Here is a 19,039-nt window from a genome sequence, read left to right as displayed (position 1 = left end):
TGATGGGCTATACAGTTTTAAATCATCAACAAAGAGAAGATGAGAAATCTTTACACTTACTTTTCAAGGAGCAAAATTATAGCCATGGCCTAATCTGTTAAGCAGACAGCTTAATGGGTTAAGGGCAAAACAGAATAGCAATGGTGACAGGGAGTCACCATAGAATATCCCCATTTAAATTTTTATCCCTGGAATTGCAAAGTGGTATGCCACTGTTTCATGGTCACTGTAATCGATCGGTGTAGGGTGTTATCTTATACATTTTTAAGCACTCTTTTATCCATAAATGTGGGATACTGTCAAATACTTTTTTGTAGTCAATCCATGCCATAATTAGATTCTTACCCTTTTTACAGTTCTCCATTATGATTTTATTTAGCAACAAATGATCCTTTGTTCCATATGGCTTTCTTTTATTACCCTTTTGTTCTATTGCCATGATTGAATTTTCTTCTAAATGACTATAAACTCTGTTGGCATCAATTCTGGTCCATAGTTTATATGCTGTTGGAAGGCAAATTATTGGTCTATAATTTTTAGGATAACTTACAAGTTCACTCTTAAGTAAGAGCATTGTTTTTCCTGTTGATAACCGGGTTGTTGTCTGTTTAGGGTGCACATATAAATTATTCTTACTCATGGCTAAATCTTTGTGCAAATATGTTAATACTTTTAGCCAGAAGTTAGGTACTGCATCTGGGCCTGGGGCTGGCTTTTCTTAACCTGTAGCTGGTAGTCCGTATATCCCTTAAGGACAGGGGGAATCAGTAAGATACTCAGTGCACAGGCACAAATCCATGGCATCCTCTTTCCCCTAGGGGTCATATATTGGGTAAAATCAGGTTATATTAGCTAGGCTTGTAAGGGCTTTTAAGCCATTAGCCAAGCTAATACAGCCTCCTATGAACCACCTGGAAATGGCCAGTTTATTTATTCTTACCTTGTATAGGGTGAGAGAAACAGCGCCTTCAGTAATTAATGGGCAGGGATCTAACCCAGATCGGACACTTGAGTTTTGGTTATCATATACATTGGTACAGCCCTTTAAGAATCTTTCATTGAGTGGTCCTTAAATGAAAAGGTCTGTAAAATGTAAAAACATATTTTTTTATTCCTGATATATTGATACATTTATGTTCATAACCATATTTGGTATTTGTAATTTCCTCCATACTAGCAGTCTGGCGTTTTCTTTTGCTCTGTATTCATTTAGTATAGTTGTGTATGTATTGCAGGCAGACCGAACATTGTTTCTTTTTGACCACGTTGTTAGTAGTTCCATCCTGCTAAACTGGCCCAGGATGCTGGCATCTTTCGGCTTTACCAGCTACCAATTACTTATCAATTATTTTAATCATTTATGAGAGACAAAAGTTGTCTCAACATTTGCCACATATTTGCCTAAGCATATCCGTCAACTTGAGGGAGGTCAGGAATTCTTAAGGAAAAAGTTAAATGTCCTCAGGATTCTGTTACCTGGACAGACTAGTGGCCCCTCCTTGTATTCAGTCTCTTATACATGCACATGTGGTAATCTGTGTACAGCCTTTGTGACCATGGAAAATATGAAACTCCTTGATCTTTTATTTCTTCAAAAACAAATGGCTCCTGAAATATCTGGTAAAAGGACCTAAAACTTGACAGATTGGTGTGAAATGCTAGTATCCCAGTATACCCACCTCCTCTTGAACAAACTTCTACTACATATCAAGTAGAGTAGCACCCATGCCACCTGCAAGGTAAACTAGATAATAAGGTAGGAAGGCTTGGTGACCAAAGTGAAACTGGTTTTACAAAAAATCTGACCAGTAACCAAACAAAGAGATGACTGCACGTAACCACAACAAAGAACCAGTGAAGCATGCAAACAGTGGGTTGGAATGGACACTTAATATTTTAAATGATAACTGTTTAGTTGCATAATTGTATTTTGGAACAAGTAGTGTGATATACCTTTAAATATTCTTACCACTTGATTGATTAAAGACGTTATTTGATAATCTACATTATTAGGTCTGAAGAAGCCTAAACTAATGAAAGTGGGCGAAAACATTTAACTTTTTTTCTGCCTTGGAAAGCCAACGGCTTAGAGTGGATCGTATCTATTTCAACAGACTGCACGCTTTGTTAAGTCTGCATAAAAAGTATTCCCCAGGATTCAATAACACCTACACTAAGTGTACAACATTATGAGTGAACAGACAACACGGACGTAACTCATACCTTCTTCCTCCTAATTTTAGTTTTCCTACTGATATTCTTGCAGCTTTAAATACTGACAAGGATTCATAAAGGTTACCACAAAGTGTAGATTACATGCACACTTTGTTTAATCTTTCTGAATGACTAGAAAGTACAACAAATGTGATAAGATTGTTCTTGAATACATATCGTGTACACTTAGTGTAGGATTTATTGAATCTGTCCACTGACTTTTTTTAGGTGGACCTACAAAAAATACAAATTTAGAACCCTAAGATAAGCATCAATGTGTAAATTCAAAAATTAATCTGCATAGCTTGTCTGTGTTGTCGAGTTAGTGACAAGACAGAGGAATGACAAATGTTAGAAAATATTACTGGGGCTCATCTATCAGAACTCCAAGTCAATATTTGTATAACTTCAGTTACAAAACATTCATTTGAAATATTATCTAAACCAATTATCTCAATAACTACTATAATCAATTCGTACTTCAATATGATGGAATTCCATAATTCTACTTTTATGTCACTGACTCTGTGCTTTCTCAAGCAACACACCGGGGTTTTACATTTATTCTGGGTATCATGTTTCTTAAAATCCTCCTCATTCATACAAGTGCCTGCTTAAATGTTGAACTTGGAGAAAAACATGAAAAAGAGGTGAAATCAATAGATTATTCTCTTCCATGGTTCTTAAAGGTGCCATTGTGGATGAATGTCAGAAATGCATTGTATCTCCCATATACCCGCCATGCTCGCCTCCTTTTCTTATTCGGTTTAGTTGAAATAACAGTATTATAAACCTCATCTTGGTTATCGTTACATGACTAGTTTTATGTCTTTTAGTTAATGATAACAGTGCTATCTAGGGCTACACAACTGCTGTCCATCTAAAGAAGTTAGCTTTATGAAATTCTGTGATATCAGAATCTCAGATAGGAGCACAGTGTCTTACCTAATGCTCCTGTAAGCTAAGTCTTCATGTTAATGCTACAGAGGCTAATGGTATTGTGCCAGGAGACACAGGCAGCATATAGTATTGTGCAAACCACTGCAAATGGTGGAAATGCCCAGGAATGCAGTGATTCAGATGTACAAAAAGATTGGTTATGCTAATATAAAACTGGTGTGGTACACAATGTATGGAAATGACTGCAAAAAGAGATGAAATGTGGTTTATGATGCAAAGGAGGCATACTGGCTATATAAAAAATGCCATCAAACATGGAGGAATGACTGTTAAATATATAAAACAGGCATGAAATGTCATAGTGTAGACTTATTCTGATCATCAAGGATTTATAGTATACATGCAAACAATGATCAAGGTCATTGCAGCTATGATTGAACATCATGTCTTACTGTCTGCTGTTAGAGGCAATACCTTAGATGTGATGCACCACAGTCCTTTGCACCATTGCAGAAGGTGCCATCAGTGTCTTCCTAGCAGCATTTTACTGACCAGCAAATAGCATACGTCTTCTGTGCGGGGATGGAGACAATAAGAGAACTTGATGAACTGTGTTGCCCACAAAACAAATCAAGGGTGCATGTAGATTGCCTACCTCAGTGGACACTAAAGTATGTGTAGTATTAACCATCCGATGGCCTACTGGGGGATATTCCAGGAATATCACAGGCATCAGCCTTCTATATTTTATAACAATTCCTCAAAATTATCTTGAATCTTTTGGAGGAGCATATATGGTCCCAAGGACTACAGAGAAAAGAACAGTCATTAATGAGAAGTTTTACAGCATAGCCCATTTCTCTGAGGTCCTGGGAGCCACTGATTGCACATACATTGCCATCATGTTGCCACCTGAAGCAATGAGTGTGAGATATAGCAGCAGGAAAGACTTCCACTCCCTCAAATATAAAGTGGTATGCTAATGACCATGACATCATCTATAATATTTCCTTGCATGACCCGCGCAGTTTCCATGATTCACATATATAAAATTCATCAAACTTATACTGACTGTTTCTCTAGGTGGTTTCTTGCAGGGCCATCTAGTTGGTAGGTGCACATGTGTGTACAAAGATCAGCATTTTTCATATTATCTTTTACCATGTGAGCAGGTAGCAGACCACATATAAACGTATCAATGCATGCGGCATGTCATACCTGATTTGCCTAAAAATGTGACTGATGATTCTTATTTGCAAATCTCAGGCTGCATCCGAGAAGGTTGACAACACTGCTCATGCAGAAACACTGAACACAATGGAATATTTTTTTGGACAACTGAAGGGATGCTTTTGCTGCCTTGAAGCATCCAGTGGAGCACTGCAGTATGCACCAGAGACCTTCAGCCGAATCTCTGACCTGTTGGCCATGGTACATAACATGATGCTGCACAAACTGTTATAGCAGTAGGGATAGATCCCAGCAGGGATCACCATGGCCATGGTACATAACATGATGCTGCACAAACTGTTACAGCAGTAGGGATAGATCCCAGTACGGATCACCATAGAAGTAGATACAGCTGTCAAGGAACACGGAAAACAGTTGGGGGGGGTGAAGATATCACAGTAGTACCACTTGCATGACAGACAAGATTGCAATACTTTGTGGCACTGGCAAAGAGCTGTTATCTGGTCCACAACTATGGGCCATGACTAGATATCACAGAATAAAATCATGCATGTGTCATTAAACTCAGGCTGTGCAAAGTAGTGCATGATCAGCCATGCTGTGCTTCAGCCATTATCACACTTATTTAGTTTGTCAAAAGATTCCCTGTATTTCAATAATTTGCACATAAGAAATGCACTGAACAGTAAAAGAAAATGTCATCGTAAATAGATCTGTGTCTCTTTAGTTTCCATACTTGCACAAGTTTTGATAAAATGTAGAGGGTGCAGGCATTTCATTCCAGATAAATCAGCAAGAATGGTTTTGCTACATCCAGCTCGAGAAGCAGTAAGTGATCAGTTGTCAATATCTATCTGCATTCCGATATGGAGCAAGAAAAAACAGGTTTGACCCATATTTAACAAAATATTAAAATAAGAGGGACTATCAGTATGTAAACTTTCTACTGTCTTAAAATGTTCATATTTTCCCACTTAGACTGAGCTTACACTGTGCAATGGTACCCCAGCAAAATGATCATTAATTTTCTCTCACTACTAGCAGGTGATAACATAATACTCATAACAGGATGAAAATATGATATTCTGCTTGTCTATTAATACATTTGATTAATTAGAGCACCTTGTCTCTATAAATCATTTTTATTATCTTTGACTCTGACTTTTTCTAAAAATTTAGAATAAATTTCATTCTAGTGAATGAGAAATACTGCAATATCTGCTCAACATAAAGGAAGTTAGGCCTTGTTTTTTGGAGGAATCAAATAATTTAAAGGTATCCATCAGAATCTTGATGTATATGTGGTACCTTAAAGTGTGTTTTGTAATAGAAATAGCAGTTCATGGGCCAAGTATAAAATCTCAGAAGGAAAGCAAGACATGTATTTATGTTAGTTGGGTAGATGTGCTGGCCAGAAAGTCCTTTCCAGGCATGAAGTGGGCCATAATAAGTCGATTACAGGATGGTTTACCCAACATAAAAAGGTTAGGAAAGGTGTTGTTATATAAAAAGCTTTTCACAATGGAAAAAATATTATAGCACTTTATGGATAACAAAATAGGATTGGCACTTGATAAATTAAAACTATTTTATTCATTGAAAGCCAGGCTCATCAACACTTAACCATATGTTTAAAATGAACTACTCTAAAAGTCATATTAAAGTTATATACAATATGGTAACTGACAGCTAGGAGACTAATAGTGATGCCACATTAAATTGCTTTACATCTGTCTTTCATATATCATGTTTCAATAAAGATATCACATATTCAATACTTTACTCTTAATTTTTTGTTCACAACAGCAAAATAAATAGTCTGTCACTGCTCCAGGTTGAAAAATTACTACTATCTATTATAAAGCCACGACTACAAATACAAATTTATCCTAAAGAAAGGGTAGATTTGCACCTGATGACATTATATTAAATGTAAATACCATATGTTCTCTCATTACACTGAAGATGCTTTTAACAATATTTAATAATGCTCTGTATTCTCTAACTCATGCTATTATGCATGGACCATAGATCTTCTTAAATATAACAAATACCACAAGTCTTTGCTCTTCATGTAAACCAACAGGCAATGCTCACTAATAGTTGTTCATGAAGACAATTGTAAATTGGTTAAAACTAATCATGCCAGGACTTATTCGTTCAGATCTTTGAATTTGGCAGGAGCAATTAAATCAAGACAATACCAGGAGAGCCTTGTCACTAATTATTTGAGCAGGCAATTTACTCAGGGATGGCTTTTATCTAGATTAGATTCAGGAAAAGATTTTGACACAATTTCTTTGGAATATCTCAGTTCTAAAGAAAATGGCATTCCCAGCAAATTAAAGAATGATTATTGTCTTCATATAATAATGGCTTTGTGATGGTTAAAATTGGGGTAGACATTTCTAAGTAATTTTCTATGAGTGGAGGTTCAAACAAGGTCATCCACTGACCCCCCCCCCATATTAGCCATTCAACATAGCTGACCAACATATTATCACTGTAAACATATTGACCGGAATGATATTTTCTTAAAATTACTTGAGTTTCCAGCTAGGTCTGTTTTCCTCTCCCATTCTTTTATTACCTTTTCTTATTTTTTGCTCATGTCAGTGATTTAATAAATTTTAATGGGAATAAAAAAGGAAATCTTTTTTTTTTTGCTGTGGGTGCCTACCAACTTTAGTGTACCATCTTTACTTGTGCTCTGCAAACTTGACTATGGAGTATAAAGCCACTGCTGACAATGTTCTGCTCCTAATCCATGACTCCATCATCTCCCAATGCCCCAATGCCCATCAACAAATTAGGACAAGTTCTAACTTTATCCCTTGCTGGCGGACCCAAACCTTGGTGGAGCAGCAGCTATCCCAGTCAGATATGAGTCGACTTCTAGCCCTTGCTGGCCAGAATCCTGGTGTTATGAAGCGCAGAAGGTAATAATGGTCCTAGTTGCTGGGGATGGTATGGTTGTGAGCAGTGAGCAGTCAGCAGTGCACGGTCAAAGGTCAGTGGTGGAGATGCAATGGATTCTTGTGAGGGTCATCCCCTCCTCTACAAATGTTATCATCACCCTGGATGTCCTGCAGACAGCTGTCCAATAATCCTTGGTCTCCACCAGATAATTTAACATGAGGACCATCCCTAGCATGTATCCACGCTCCCTCACCCTGAGAAAATGAGTGCGGGCCATACGTCTTCACTCCTTTCCTCTTTTACACTGTCTCCATTTGTTGCCTGTGCCTCTAGTCAAACATAAGACACCACAAACATAGTCAGGGCTTTATCCCTCTATGCCAACAGAATGGCTAGAATTCAGTTAGTTCTGAAGTTTTGTCTTTACTGTTTTGAGGTCTGGGGCTTTCCACACTTGTATTAGTAACTAATCTTACACAGACTAAATACCTAAAATGAAATAATCTCTGGCAAGCAACTTATCTTAGGTTCTACCTATCAAGGCAGCACCATTCACTGATATGACCAAAAATAAAATGTATGTATTCTGTTTGAATTAAAATAATGAATCAGAAGTGGAATTTAAACCACCTTTATTCATGTAGGAAAGCCTTCCACGTAGCCATCTTCATGCATATGTAGGAAAGTTTTCCAGTAGCTAGATTCATCCATGTACACTGTTATGTAATATAATCAGCTCCGTGCTCACTACACCTTGTGGAAAGCAAAATTTCCTCCTTTCAGTGAATTCTTGTCCAAATACAATTTAATATTCAGTCCTTTTTGCACTCAAAGCATTCACAGTAAATGTATACACTTTCAGGCAAACACCTGATAAACTGGTGCACAATGTATATCAATCACAATTATGAATAAGGCTGAGTGTTAATAAGGTCAGTGTTTCAAAGATAAAATTTATACATAATTACAGAGCAGCTGGTTTGCCTTTTGTTTTCGATTTATCCATCCACTTTTGTTCTGTGTGAGACAGTGTCAGAAGGAAATATGAGACATTGTATTAGAATATTCATGTTATTCAGTACATGTTCCTAGCTGATGTATAGCACAGAAGTGGCAGCTCAGAATGTTCATACTGTCCATGTTCTTAACTGATGCCTAGTACAATAGTAGTAGCTTAGAATATTCATGGCATGCATGTTCCTAGATGAAACATGATACAGAAGTGGCAGCTTATAACATTCATGTTTTGCATACTCCTAGCTGATGCACAGCACAGTAGTGGCAGTTCAGAACATTCATGGTCTGCATGTTCCAGATACACAGTACAATACTGGCTGCTCAGAACACTCATGCCATGCATGTTCAATGCTATGCTGATGCATTGTGCAATAGTAGCAGCTTGGAATATTCATGCATGCCTCTTCCTAGTTTATGCATAATACAGTAGGTGCAGCTCGGAACACTCATGGCATGCATATTTGTAGCGAACGTATAGTACAGCAGTGGTAGCATGGAACATTCATGCCATACATGTTCCTGGCTGATGCATAGTCCAGTAGTAGCCGCACAGAGTATTCATGCCATGCATGTTCCTAGCTGATGCATAGTATTGTATTTGCAGCTCATATTCTAGCTTAGTTATCGTGACACCTTTGCCAATAGCAGAGTGAGGTTCAGAATTAAGACATCTAGAGCTCTTCAGACCGAAGTGAATCTGCATGGTAATTTTGGATTTTAGGGGATCTGATGTGTCTTTCCATAATTAGGGAGGATCTAGGCATACTCCAGGTTACCTAAATGATGAGGCTTGTACTTGATTCAATGTAGGCAATATGCAGGAGAGCATTCATTTAATTTTCTTGAACTGAAGACGTATATTTCTACAGAAGATGTGTGGAGTTACGGCATGTATGTCAGTCTGTCGATTGTATTAATCATTTAATGACACGTGATGCTTCTGCTGATGATTATTGTGGGGAAATCAACCTGGAAGTAACAAACAAAGTATTTAGATCTGTTGAAGACATATTGAGAACTAAGAAAATGGGTTTTCAATGAAAGGAAGCTGAGAGGCAGTCAATGGTTGAGGTTTATCATATACTAACTCAAATGTTTTGGTTAGGCTGTGAGAGAGGGACTTGTAAATAAGCCTTTGTCTATAATGGCTAGATAATAGCCATTGTACTTTTGCCTTGTTGTACATCTTGCTGTTTGCTAGCCAGTAGTCATTCCTTCTTTCCCTGTCTCTCCCTCCAGCAGAGTGCAAGGGAGTTACAAGGTTCACTGGAAACATCCCTAAAGCATGCACACAGCAAGTTTATCCAAAAGGCAGTCTGAGTCCCTTCAGTCCACCCACCGTTTATTTAGGACAAATTGTGTACCACCTCTGCCCTTGTGCTTTAAGTAAGTGTTAGGGGCATCCAGTCTTCTACATGTATTTTATCCTGCATAGTGACTTGTCTGAAGACAAGTGCTTCAGTGTCCAAGTTTGTAAGCAATAGCCTTACAGTCTGTAAACCCTCCTCCACTGACATCCTGCTGGTCAGCCTTTATTCTCTGCTTTCTAACAAACACTGACATTTACTCATACTGCTTTTACTCAGACTATTTATTTTTCTTATATTTTCTTCACTTCTTCTAGACATTCTATTCCAATTATTTATATCCTCCTGTTTTTTTAGTGGGACTGCATGCCTTCAAGGAAGTCACCCTTTGCCCCCTCCCCTTCCTTTCTTAATTCTCCTTACCCAAGACAGTTATTAAACCACTTTCAGCTCTGAACTAGTATTTGTGCACAGTCAACATTGACTCAGTGCACTCAACTGTCTCTTTAGTGTGTTTTTATTTTGCTATAAAAATGTCCCTGCAAGCAAATAGATATGTATGTAATGGTAAAGTCTGCACTTTGAACACCAGTTTGTGGGTTATATTTTTATGTAAATTATAAATATTATGGTAGCCTAAAACAAAGAACTTTGTCCACTATCATAGCTCCATTTTCTTAGACCACAGCAGTCCTACTGGTACTCTCTCCTTTAACTGTGCTCCATTTATTGTTTTTAGCAGTCCTATGTCTCCCATCCTTAAGCTTATTTCTCTTCTTGTGTAACCACTTTCAGTTCTGAGCATTCTGGCCTACTTTTTCTCATTGTTTTTTTGATCTGTAGGGGTTGGGGTAGCCTTTGGACTTTGCATTTCAAAGTCCATAGAAACGTCCTTATATTACACACTTGTTCAGTGAAGCGCTCTTTTTATTTACAGTTATCACCATTAGTCAGGTGAAGGGGATATTGGACTAACTATCCAACTAAAACTGTATCATACAGCAACAAAATCAAGACTTCCAACTACTAGTACAGCGGCCTTTTAAACTGCATTGTTCCCTTTACTTATCTCTGTCAGCACATTTGTATCTGTTTAAGTTTAGTCACAGATTGTATTTTCTCTGTCTCTCTGCCAAGTTTTCGACCAGCTTCACTCACTCTCTCTCTAACTCTTGGACTCACTCCACTCCCCTAACCTACCCCCAATTCCCACTCTCCCCTCCTTACTCTACATTTATAATTCCATAGCACAGCCCACAAATTCCTTAAACCAATACCATCAGTTCACTCCCAAAGAAAAACAATCCATTACTCCCAACAGTAACGCCCACTCTAGTGTACTACCCAAGTCCCTGTCTCAAACTGTCTGAATCCTTGCCCCATAACTATTAAATTGCATCTCTACAACCAACCCAGTACCCTCTTAACATGTTCTAGCCCGAAATTACAACAAATATAAAACCCAAGTTAAGTAAGATGCCCCTAACTCAGATTATTGTACTAATCCTCCTCACTCTCCTAGTTTTCATCACCAATTATCAAATCCACCTCTTTCAAATACTTAGGACTTCAACTAATCCTCAGAAAGAATATCAATATCTACTTAGCCTGTCTTTATCCATAACATCCTATCTCTACAAACAAACCATAGCTGATTTATTTATCTATAAATATTTCAAAACTTCTTCTTCTTCTTTTGGCTTTTTTCCCTGTCAGGGATCACCACAGTGGATCATCTGTCCGCTCATGATTGGCAGTGGAATTTTACAGTGTTGAGTTGCCAGCCCAACACCCAACCTTCCACAGAAGGCACACACATGCATGCAGTCACACCTAGGGCCAGTTTAGTGTCCAGTCCACCTACTGCATGTCTTTGGGATGTGGGAGGAAACCGGAGCACCCAAAGGAAACTCACGCGACCACAGGAAGGACATGCAGACTCCGCATAGAAGGCACCATAAATATTTCAAAACTAAGTATCCAAATTTATGATCAAATAGCAAACCAAGACCAAAATATAATTGGTCATACTCTTCCCTCTGTAAAATATCAGTTCAGAATTAGCAAAGACATTTACTCCAACCCTGGTCTCACTGTTTATAAAACCATCACTTCTATCCTCAAAATAAAACAGTCACTTAATACATCTCAACAAAAAGCAGAACCCATACTCACCCAACTAAATATGAAAAAAGAACTATGTGGAATAAAATCCATGACATACATGCCTACCTTGACACATACACTCCTGATGTAGTCACAGCTACTGAAAACCTGGTTAAAAAAGAAATAAAGGATAATGCGATTACCCCCCTCCCCCCACCAGGATACAATATATTCAGGCATGACAGATAAAACAAGCGTGCAGGTGGTGTAGCAATCATCTATAAAAATTCCCTATCAACTTACTTCCACAAACAATATCCAAACTTAACAATAATGAACTTCTAATAACATTCCTAAAAAATCAATAATAGGAAAACTATATGTTTAACAGAAATTTATTTACCACCAAGGATTAACACTGATACTGCTGAAAGCATCCTGTATGGATATCACAACAAATTAACCATGTAGCTACAATGCTTAGAGTCTTAAATATAGACTGGAAATTCATATATTCCATCAGCTCCACTGAATCCCATAAACTTGTACAACTTCAGACAATTAATAAGAAGATACTCAACATTAGGCTGGATTCTTACAATGAACCAGAGACAGACTGACAAAAGTAAGCCACCTCTTGGATGGTATAAGTCACCACATACCAACTTATGCAATTAGAACTCACCATAACCTAGATAGACATATTATCTATAATCAAATATGAAATACAACTAATTTCAGCAAAGGTATTTTCAATGAAATATTAAAATAATACAACTGGAATGTATTTAGAGCAATGCCACTAGACACTGCTGTAGAACACTGTAATAACATATTCTTACCGACCTTAAATAATTTAGCACCATTACATAATAAAAGAGTAAAGTTCAATCCCTCACCATGGCTGACAAAAGAAACGAAAAATGACAATAAAGAGGGATAAAGACTGGAAAAATTGGTATAAAAAAATAGAACTTAAAATGCCTTCTAGCAATTTAGACAGCTTAGAAACCTTATAAAATTCCATGTCAAACAGGAAAAGAAAACATATTATACCAAACTACAAGACAAACATCAAAACAACCCAAAACTTCCTTGGTCCTCACTAAATAAACTACTCCACCCTGGAAAGGCCACCACTCCCTCTCCGAAAACAGACAATACAACAGACTCTATCCCCACTCAGTTTAATTCCTACTTTATCCAATCAATATTATCTCTCTTAGTCACTGATACATCTGACCCCTCTCTTTAGCCCTGTCCAATCAAAACCACCCACAGCTCATCAATTTATGTTCAGTACCTATGTCACTCATAATGAGGTTGTTCCTTAAAGTAAAAACTACTTCAGTAGCTGTAGACCATGGTTTACCTTTACAAGGGCACAAACAAAATATGCGAGCAGGCAAGTATCAGACTCATAAAGTCAGAAACTGCACATTCGAATGTTTAAAACAGCGAAAGTGCTGATCAAAGAATTTGACATTCCGGGAATGTTGAATGTTTTCGAAACACCCAACATTTCTGGTTGTCTCCAAACACCATCATGCAGGGGGGCAAGCCCCCCTGCACCCCCATGTGGGGGACTGGACCCCCACACACCCTGCTAATTTAATATACTAACTCCTAGATTGCACTACAGTGAGGAGAAGGGGTACATATTCCGATCCCCACTGTAGTGCAATCTGCACTCCGAGCTGCCAAATTCACATGATTGAATGCACACTGGCATTCACTCAGTTGTGAATTTGGCAATTCAGTGTCGACATTCCCAACTTTTGAGATTGTACTTTTGCACATCTGTCCTCGCACATGTGCACTTCAACAATATGAAGGTAAACCATAAACCATCTACCATCAGACTAACTAAAAATGGCAGTAGAAGTCATACCCTTCCCTGTGTCCATACTAATTAATAGGTCCATAGTAGAAAGATATGTCCCATCACTGTGAAAAAAATCCTACATCATACCACCACACCTATCTACAGAGTTTATCAACTAAAGAGTAATAGCAATTCTTTCCCCCTCTTCAAAATATTAGATAAATGTATCCATATGCAGCTCATGCAATACCTAACCTCAAATAACCTGCTCCCAGAAACACAACATGGCTTTCAGCTCCAGCAGAGCACCTCTATTGCACTACTATATTTTTCCAATATAAAAGAACACCATAGAAACAATGGCCTGCGTTCTTAGACTTGTCAAAGGCATGTGATACAGTCTCGCACCAGCAACTACTCATTCAACTCTCCACAATAGGACTTTCACAATAGTCATTGTTATGGTTTCTTAGCTACCTATCTGGAAGGCAACAAACCATTAAATGGAAAAGAACCTACTCATCTTTTTAATCAGTTACCACAGGTGTCCCTCAGGGATCTATCCTGGGCCTTCTCCTATTTAATATATTTACTAATGACCTCCATGCCTCCACTCACCAGGCTAGTTTAGTTCAGTGTGTAGATGATTCAACATTAATATGTGCAGCCTCAACAATAAATAATCTCCAAGACATTACCCAAAAAGCTTTCTCCTCTGTAGAAACCTGGCTCAAAGAATCAAACCGCCTACTTGACCCCAAGAAAATTAAGTTAATGCTTTTTACCTCAAAAAACTGCCAAAATACAAAGCAATCTTTTACCATAAAGTCAGTAAATAATACTGTCATCAAAACTGTAACTCACAATAAACTTCTACGTGTTATAATGGATGACAATCTCAAATACGACCAGCATACATTGCGCACTATTAAATATACACACCAGAAACTAAGCTCCCTTTATAGGATTAATGGATTCCTTATAGATACCGCAAGAAAAATGCAGCCACCACCTTCTTATTACCAAATGTCTTATCCACCGTTCCTATCCTTGCAAACTTAAATGATACAAAAAGAAAGAAACTCACTTGCTGCTACAATACAATAGCTAAATTTACCACCAATCTCACTCATACGACCCACCATTGTCATAGTTTAAAGAAACTAAATTGGTTTGAGTTATACAACTACCTTACATATTCACAACTAACTATAGCACACAAACTCATTCATTATCCAGAAAAATACCCTGTACTACAAAATTTATTACTCCCAGTAAGGGACCTGTACTCTAGTAACAAAATCTTATTACTTACAAATAAGTCAAATAATGTTGCCGGAGCCTTGATCTACTCCCAATATATTGCTAAACTCTGGAATAGTATTTCCACATAAATAAAACTCTCTGACTACTCAATAGCTTGAAATCCCTGCTTAAAGAACATGTTAACCAGTCCTGGGCCTGCACATGCTCATCACAAGGTTAAGACTTTGTGTTCATTGTACAATACTCTCCAAATACTCTCCTTAAGCAGAATATTTTCAAACTCTCACTAAAATGACAAAACATTTTTTATACATAACAGCCGACTGTACAATCCACTAAGTGGCACATGGGCTTTCTCTTTAGTAACTTCCACCTCTGTAAAATTGTAGAATGTATAAATGTAACTATTGTTTGTGTATAAATGAAAATAGAAATGTAACTACTCTGTGTTTAATTGAAAGTAGGTATAATGCAATGTAAGAAAATAGAGCTTTTCTCTCCAGTCCTGGACTGAAAATGAGTATTACCCAGTCTTATTTCCCAGTAAACAAAGCCAAAATAAATGCATAAATAAATGAATAGAACACATGTGCTGAGAACCTAACGATTGCTGTAACATAACTGCCCCTATAATCTTGACTTGACAAGTAAGAACAGTCTAAAATGACGGGTATAAAAGGCTGGAGGTCTCTCTTAGGGATAGGGAATACTAAGGCCTTGTTCATGGGCAGAGGAAGAAAGTCATGACTTGATGAGAAAATGGATGCACAAGCAAAATGTCTGCATATTAGAGGGGGCATAATTTTACAAAACATGGATGGAAACCATCTAAACCTAGATTTCCTAACTAGTGATAGTGTGACATTTTGCATTAGAGCTGAAAAAGTTTGGATTCATAGAAATGCAGCTGTTAACATTCAATAGATGCTCAAGTATATCTATCTATATAGATAGATATACACATATAGATGCACACACACATACACACACACACACACACACACACACACACACACGTTTGTGTGTGTGTGTAGCTATGTATATGTGTGTGTGTAGCTATGTATATGTATGTGTGTGTGTATATATATATATATATATATATATATATATATATATATATATATATATATATATATATATATATATATTCTGGAATAAAACATTTGAAAAGTGTAAATGTGCAATACCATATTCACTAAGATACATCTTCACAATGTTCATGTTCTTCAATACTTTTTTGTCCCAAGTGTTTTTGTCAACCTTCCTTACAAAAAAAAGTATAATTTTCAGATTTTATGTTAATTGTTTTAAGCAGAAAATGCAAAATAGCTTACTGGACTGTCTGAAAAAATAACATCAATCACATGCATGAGGCACTATAAAGAAAAGATTATTTTTCAGATTTGTGGGTGAAGATATTATAAACCAAGAAAGATCTGACACTTCATTTACCAGGTTAAAAATAGGCTCTTAACTTGTAAATTGTAAACTCATCTGCCCCTCATGTTTAACAATCTTATATCAGCACTCTTTCTCCTAAAAGAGTTAATTTTTTTCACTTATGATGATGAAACCCCATTCAGAATAAAACAGTACAATGACAGTGGCATCATTTTAACAGTGCAATCCACTAGATGTCCTGCTGAAAACTCCAGTTCCATACAATTTATTGAAAGTTAGGTCATAGTCCATTAATAGAAACGGCAGTCTGATAAAATCATAGCAGGGCTTCATACTTGCAGGACCAGAAAAGTGAAGATTCTTAAACTTTGGCTGGAAAATACCGGTGGAATTATATTGGATGGTGAGTCTGCAATGAACGGGTTATTCAGTGGTGGGGGTGAGGAATGGCAGTTTTATTAAATGCAGATATGAATGAAAATGGAAGGAACGAAAGAAAGAACACAGGAAAAAAAAAGAAAGATGGTGGGAGGAAGATAAAAGAAATACAACAACAATGAAATAAACCAGTGATGAGAGAAAATGAAAGGAAAACAGAAACAAAAATCTTTGGTAAATTCTTGTATGTATTTTGTTATGTTAGTGCAGAGGAATAGAACTTCCACTCTGGGAATCTCCCCCCTTCCAGTCTCATTGATGGGATGGAATGAAAGTAAGTGCTTTTCTCCATTTCATGAGGAGTAAAAGGTTGAGGGTTGGCATAATGGTTAAAGTCTTTATCTTACAGACACAATGTAGAGAGTTTGATTCTCACCTTTGGCTAGTCTTGTAACAGTCTGCAAACTGATAACCTAGAATGAACCTATGAGATTAGAGAAAATGGAGACTTGCACCCACCAGCATAAAGTAGTTGGATGACTTTGTGTTCTTTTCTGCTCAGCTGCATAACGAGGTCCCTTAAGGCTCATTCCTCAGTCCTAAATTGAAGTTATTCCTTGTCTTGTAGAGAATGTTGTTGTGTCTTTCGGCTTTTCCCGGTTAGGGGTCGCCACAGCATAACTCCAGTCCGCTAATGATTGTCAGTGGATTTTTACGTGCCGAGTTGCCAGCCCTGATGCACAACCTTCAATGAAAGTACACCCATTCATGCATGTCTCCACACAGAAGACGCTTTAGCTGAGAATTGAACAGGACATCTTACTGTAAGGTGACAACGATACCGCAGCACCACCACCACAGTCTTGTCTTGTAGCAAATGCTCATTAATATTTATGTCAGTTTCTTAATTTACACCACTGATTTGTTTTTAATGAATATAATATAATAAACCTTTATTTGAATCTTTGACATTGGGAAACTGATTACAGCAGTGTCATTATATATATGAAAATGGGTTGCTAAAGTGTTATTGAGCACAGTGGTAGGGTGGAGTAGAAAAAAATATAAATTAACTGTACATGTACTTTTAGCATCTAACAGATTGTTCTGTATTTCATGTGTTACACACTGAAAAATCAAACAACATGTTAAAGCCCTTAGCAAGAAAATTTTGCACAGAAGAGAACAAAATATGGCCCCCAACGTAAATATGTGCAATAGTTAAGGAGAACTGCTGTCAGCCACTATTTTAAAATAGTATGAAGAAGTGCCCATTAGATTCAGTTTAAGAAAAAAAAAATATCTATTCATGTACTGTATGACAATTCCTAATTAAACTAGCAGCATTTAACATTGTGCAGACATTTTGTATAATGCATATGTGATTTACAGTTTCATACTGTTACCTGTCATGACATGCAATCATCAGCAGTCCAGCCTTGCAATGAAAAGCCACAAGTCATTTATTTTATGCATGCATGCATGTATTTATATTTTTCACAATATAATGAACTTTACCTCATAGCCATCGCGCTTCTTCAGCCTCTTCTTATTCAGTTTCTTATTGGCATACATCTTGCCTGTTGCTTTCATCTGACACGCATACACCTCTCCAAATCCACCTTTTCCAAGGACTCTAAAATCCATAAACCACTCTTCTGTGATAGGTTGTTTTTCCAGGCACTTAAACTGCAGAAACCTCAGAAAGTACATACTGTTTTTGTAAGTCTCCAGCGTTGTTTCCTCCAAGTATTTCATCAATTGTTTATCAGATTCTTGCAACAGATCACTCCTTCCATTCTTTGCATCCTCTTTCACTCTCAGGATGGCCTTGTCTTCCAAAAAAGAGCAGAACTCCTTGGAGCTAGACTCGTAATATGTGTTTACTAATTTCTGAGCCTTTGCAATGCGATCCTTTTCCTCAGCCATGTTATATTCCTCCACATCCTTCCAAAAGTCACCTGCAGTTTTAAACTCTGCTGTGTTTTCCAAAAACTGCATGAAGAGTCTTTTACCAATTGGCTGTTTGCAGCAGATATTGATGAAGTCTAAGTTAATCTGGTTCTTCAGGTGTTCACACTCAGTAATATGGGGAAGTTTGAGTCGAGCACGCATTTTCTTGTTTCGCATTGCATATGGTGCATTACTGTCCATACTCCCTCGAGCAGCCACATATGCAGAGTTGGCAACCACTGTCTCTAGGCCTCCAAAATCCATCTTATATACCTTCAAAGTAATTTGATAGGAAAGAAAGCAGCTTCAATAAGACATATTATTTCACAATACATTATCCTTATTTGCTTTGTGAAACAAAATAATTTTGTGATAATAAACTGACATCTGTTAAAGGTGCTTGTTAATGCATTTAATCATGCTTTCAGTTTCATGCCTCTGCTTGCGCTGTTATCAAATTATGTGAACTCTACAAAGACACAGCACTTCATTAAATTATACAATATGCTTACAGACATGCAGGTATCAAACATGCATGCAACATACATTCAAATGCTCTTCA

The 19,039-nt window shown here is 37.3% G+C and overlaps 1 protein-coding gene across 1 annotated transcript in view; it reads right to left on the bottom strand.

Moving 5' to 3' along the window:
• LOC122805797 (rhodopsin kinase GRK1-like) overlaps window positions 1–18,741 on the bottom strand; it is a 263,668-nt gene extending 244,927 nt beyond the window's left edge. Inside the window, exon 1 of the mRNA XM_044076061.1 lies at window positions 18,043–18,741. Within this exon, the coding sequence (XP_043931996.1) occupies window positions 18,043–18,741 (699 nt within the window). The remainder of the gene's footprint in view (window positions 1–18,042) is intronic.
• Window positions 18,742–19,039: the final 298 nt, after the last annotated feature.

The sequence above is a fragment of the Protopterus annectens genome, chromosome 7.part0 (assembly GCF_019279795.1).
Source record: "Protopterus annectens isolate FY-2018-M chromosome 7.part0, PAN1.0, whole genome shotgun sequence".
NCBI lineage: Eukaryota > Metazoa > Chordata > Ceratodontiformes > Protopteridae > Protopterus > Protopterus annectens.
This window is presented reverse-complemented; position numbering and strand designations above follow the sequence as displayed.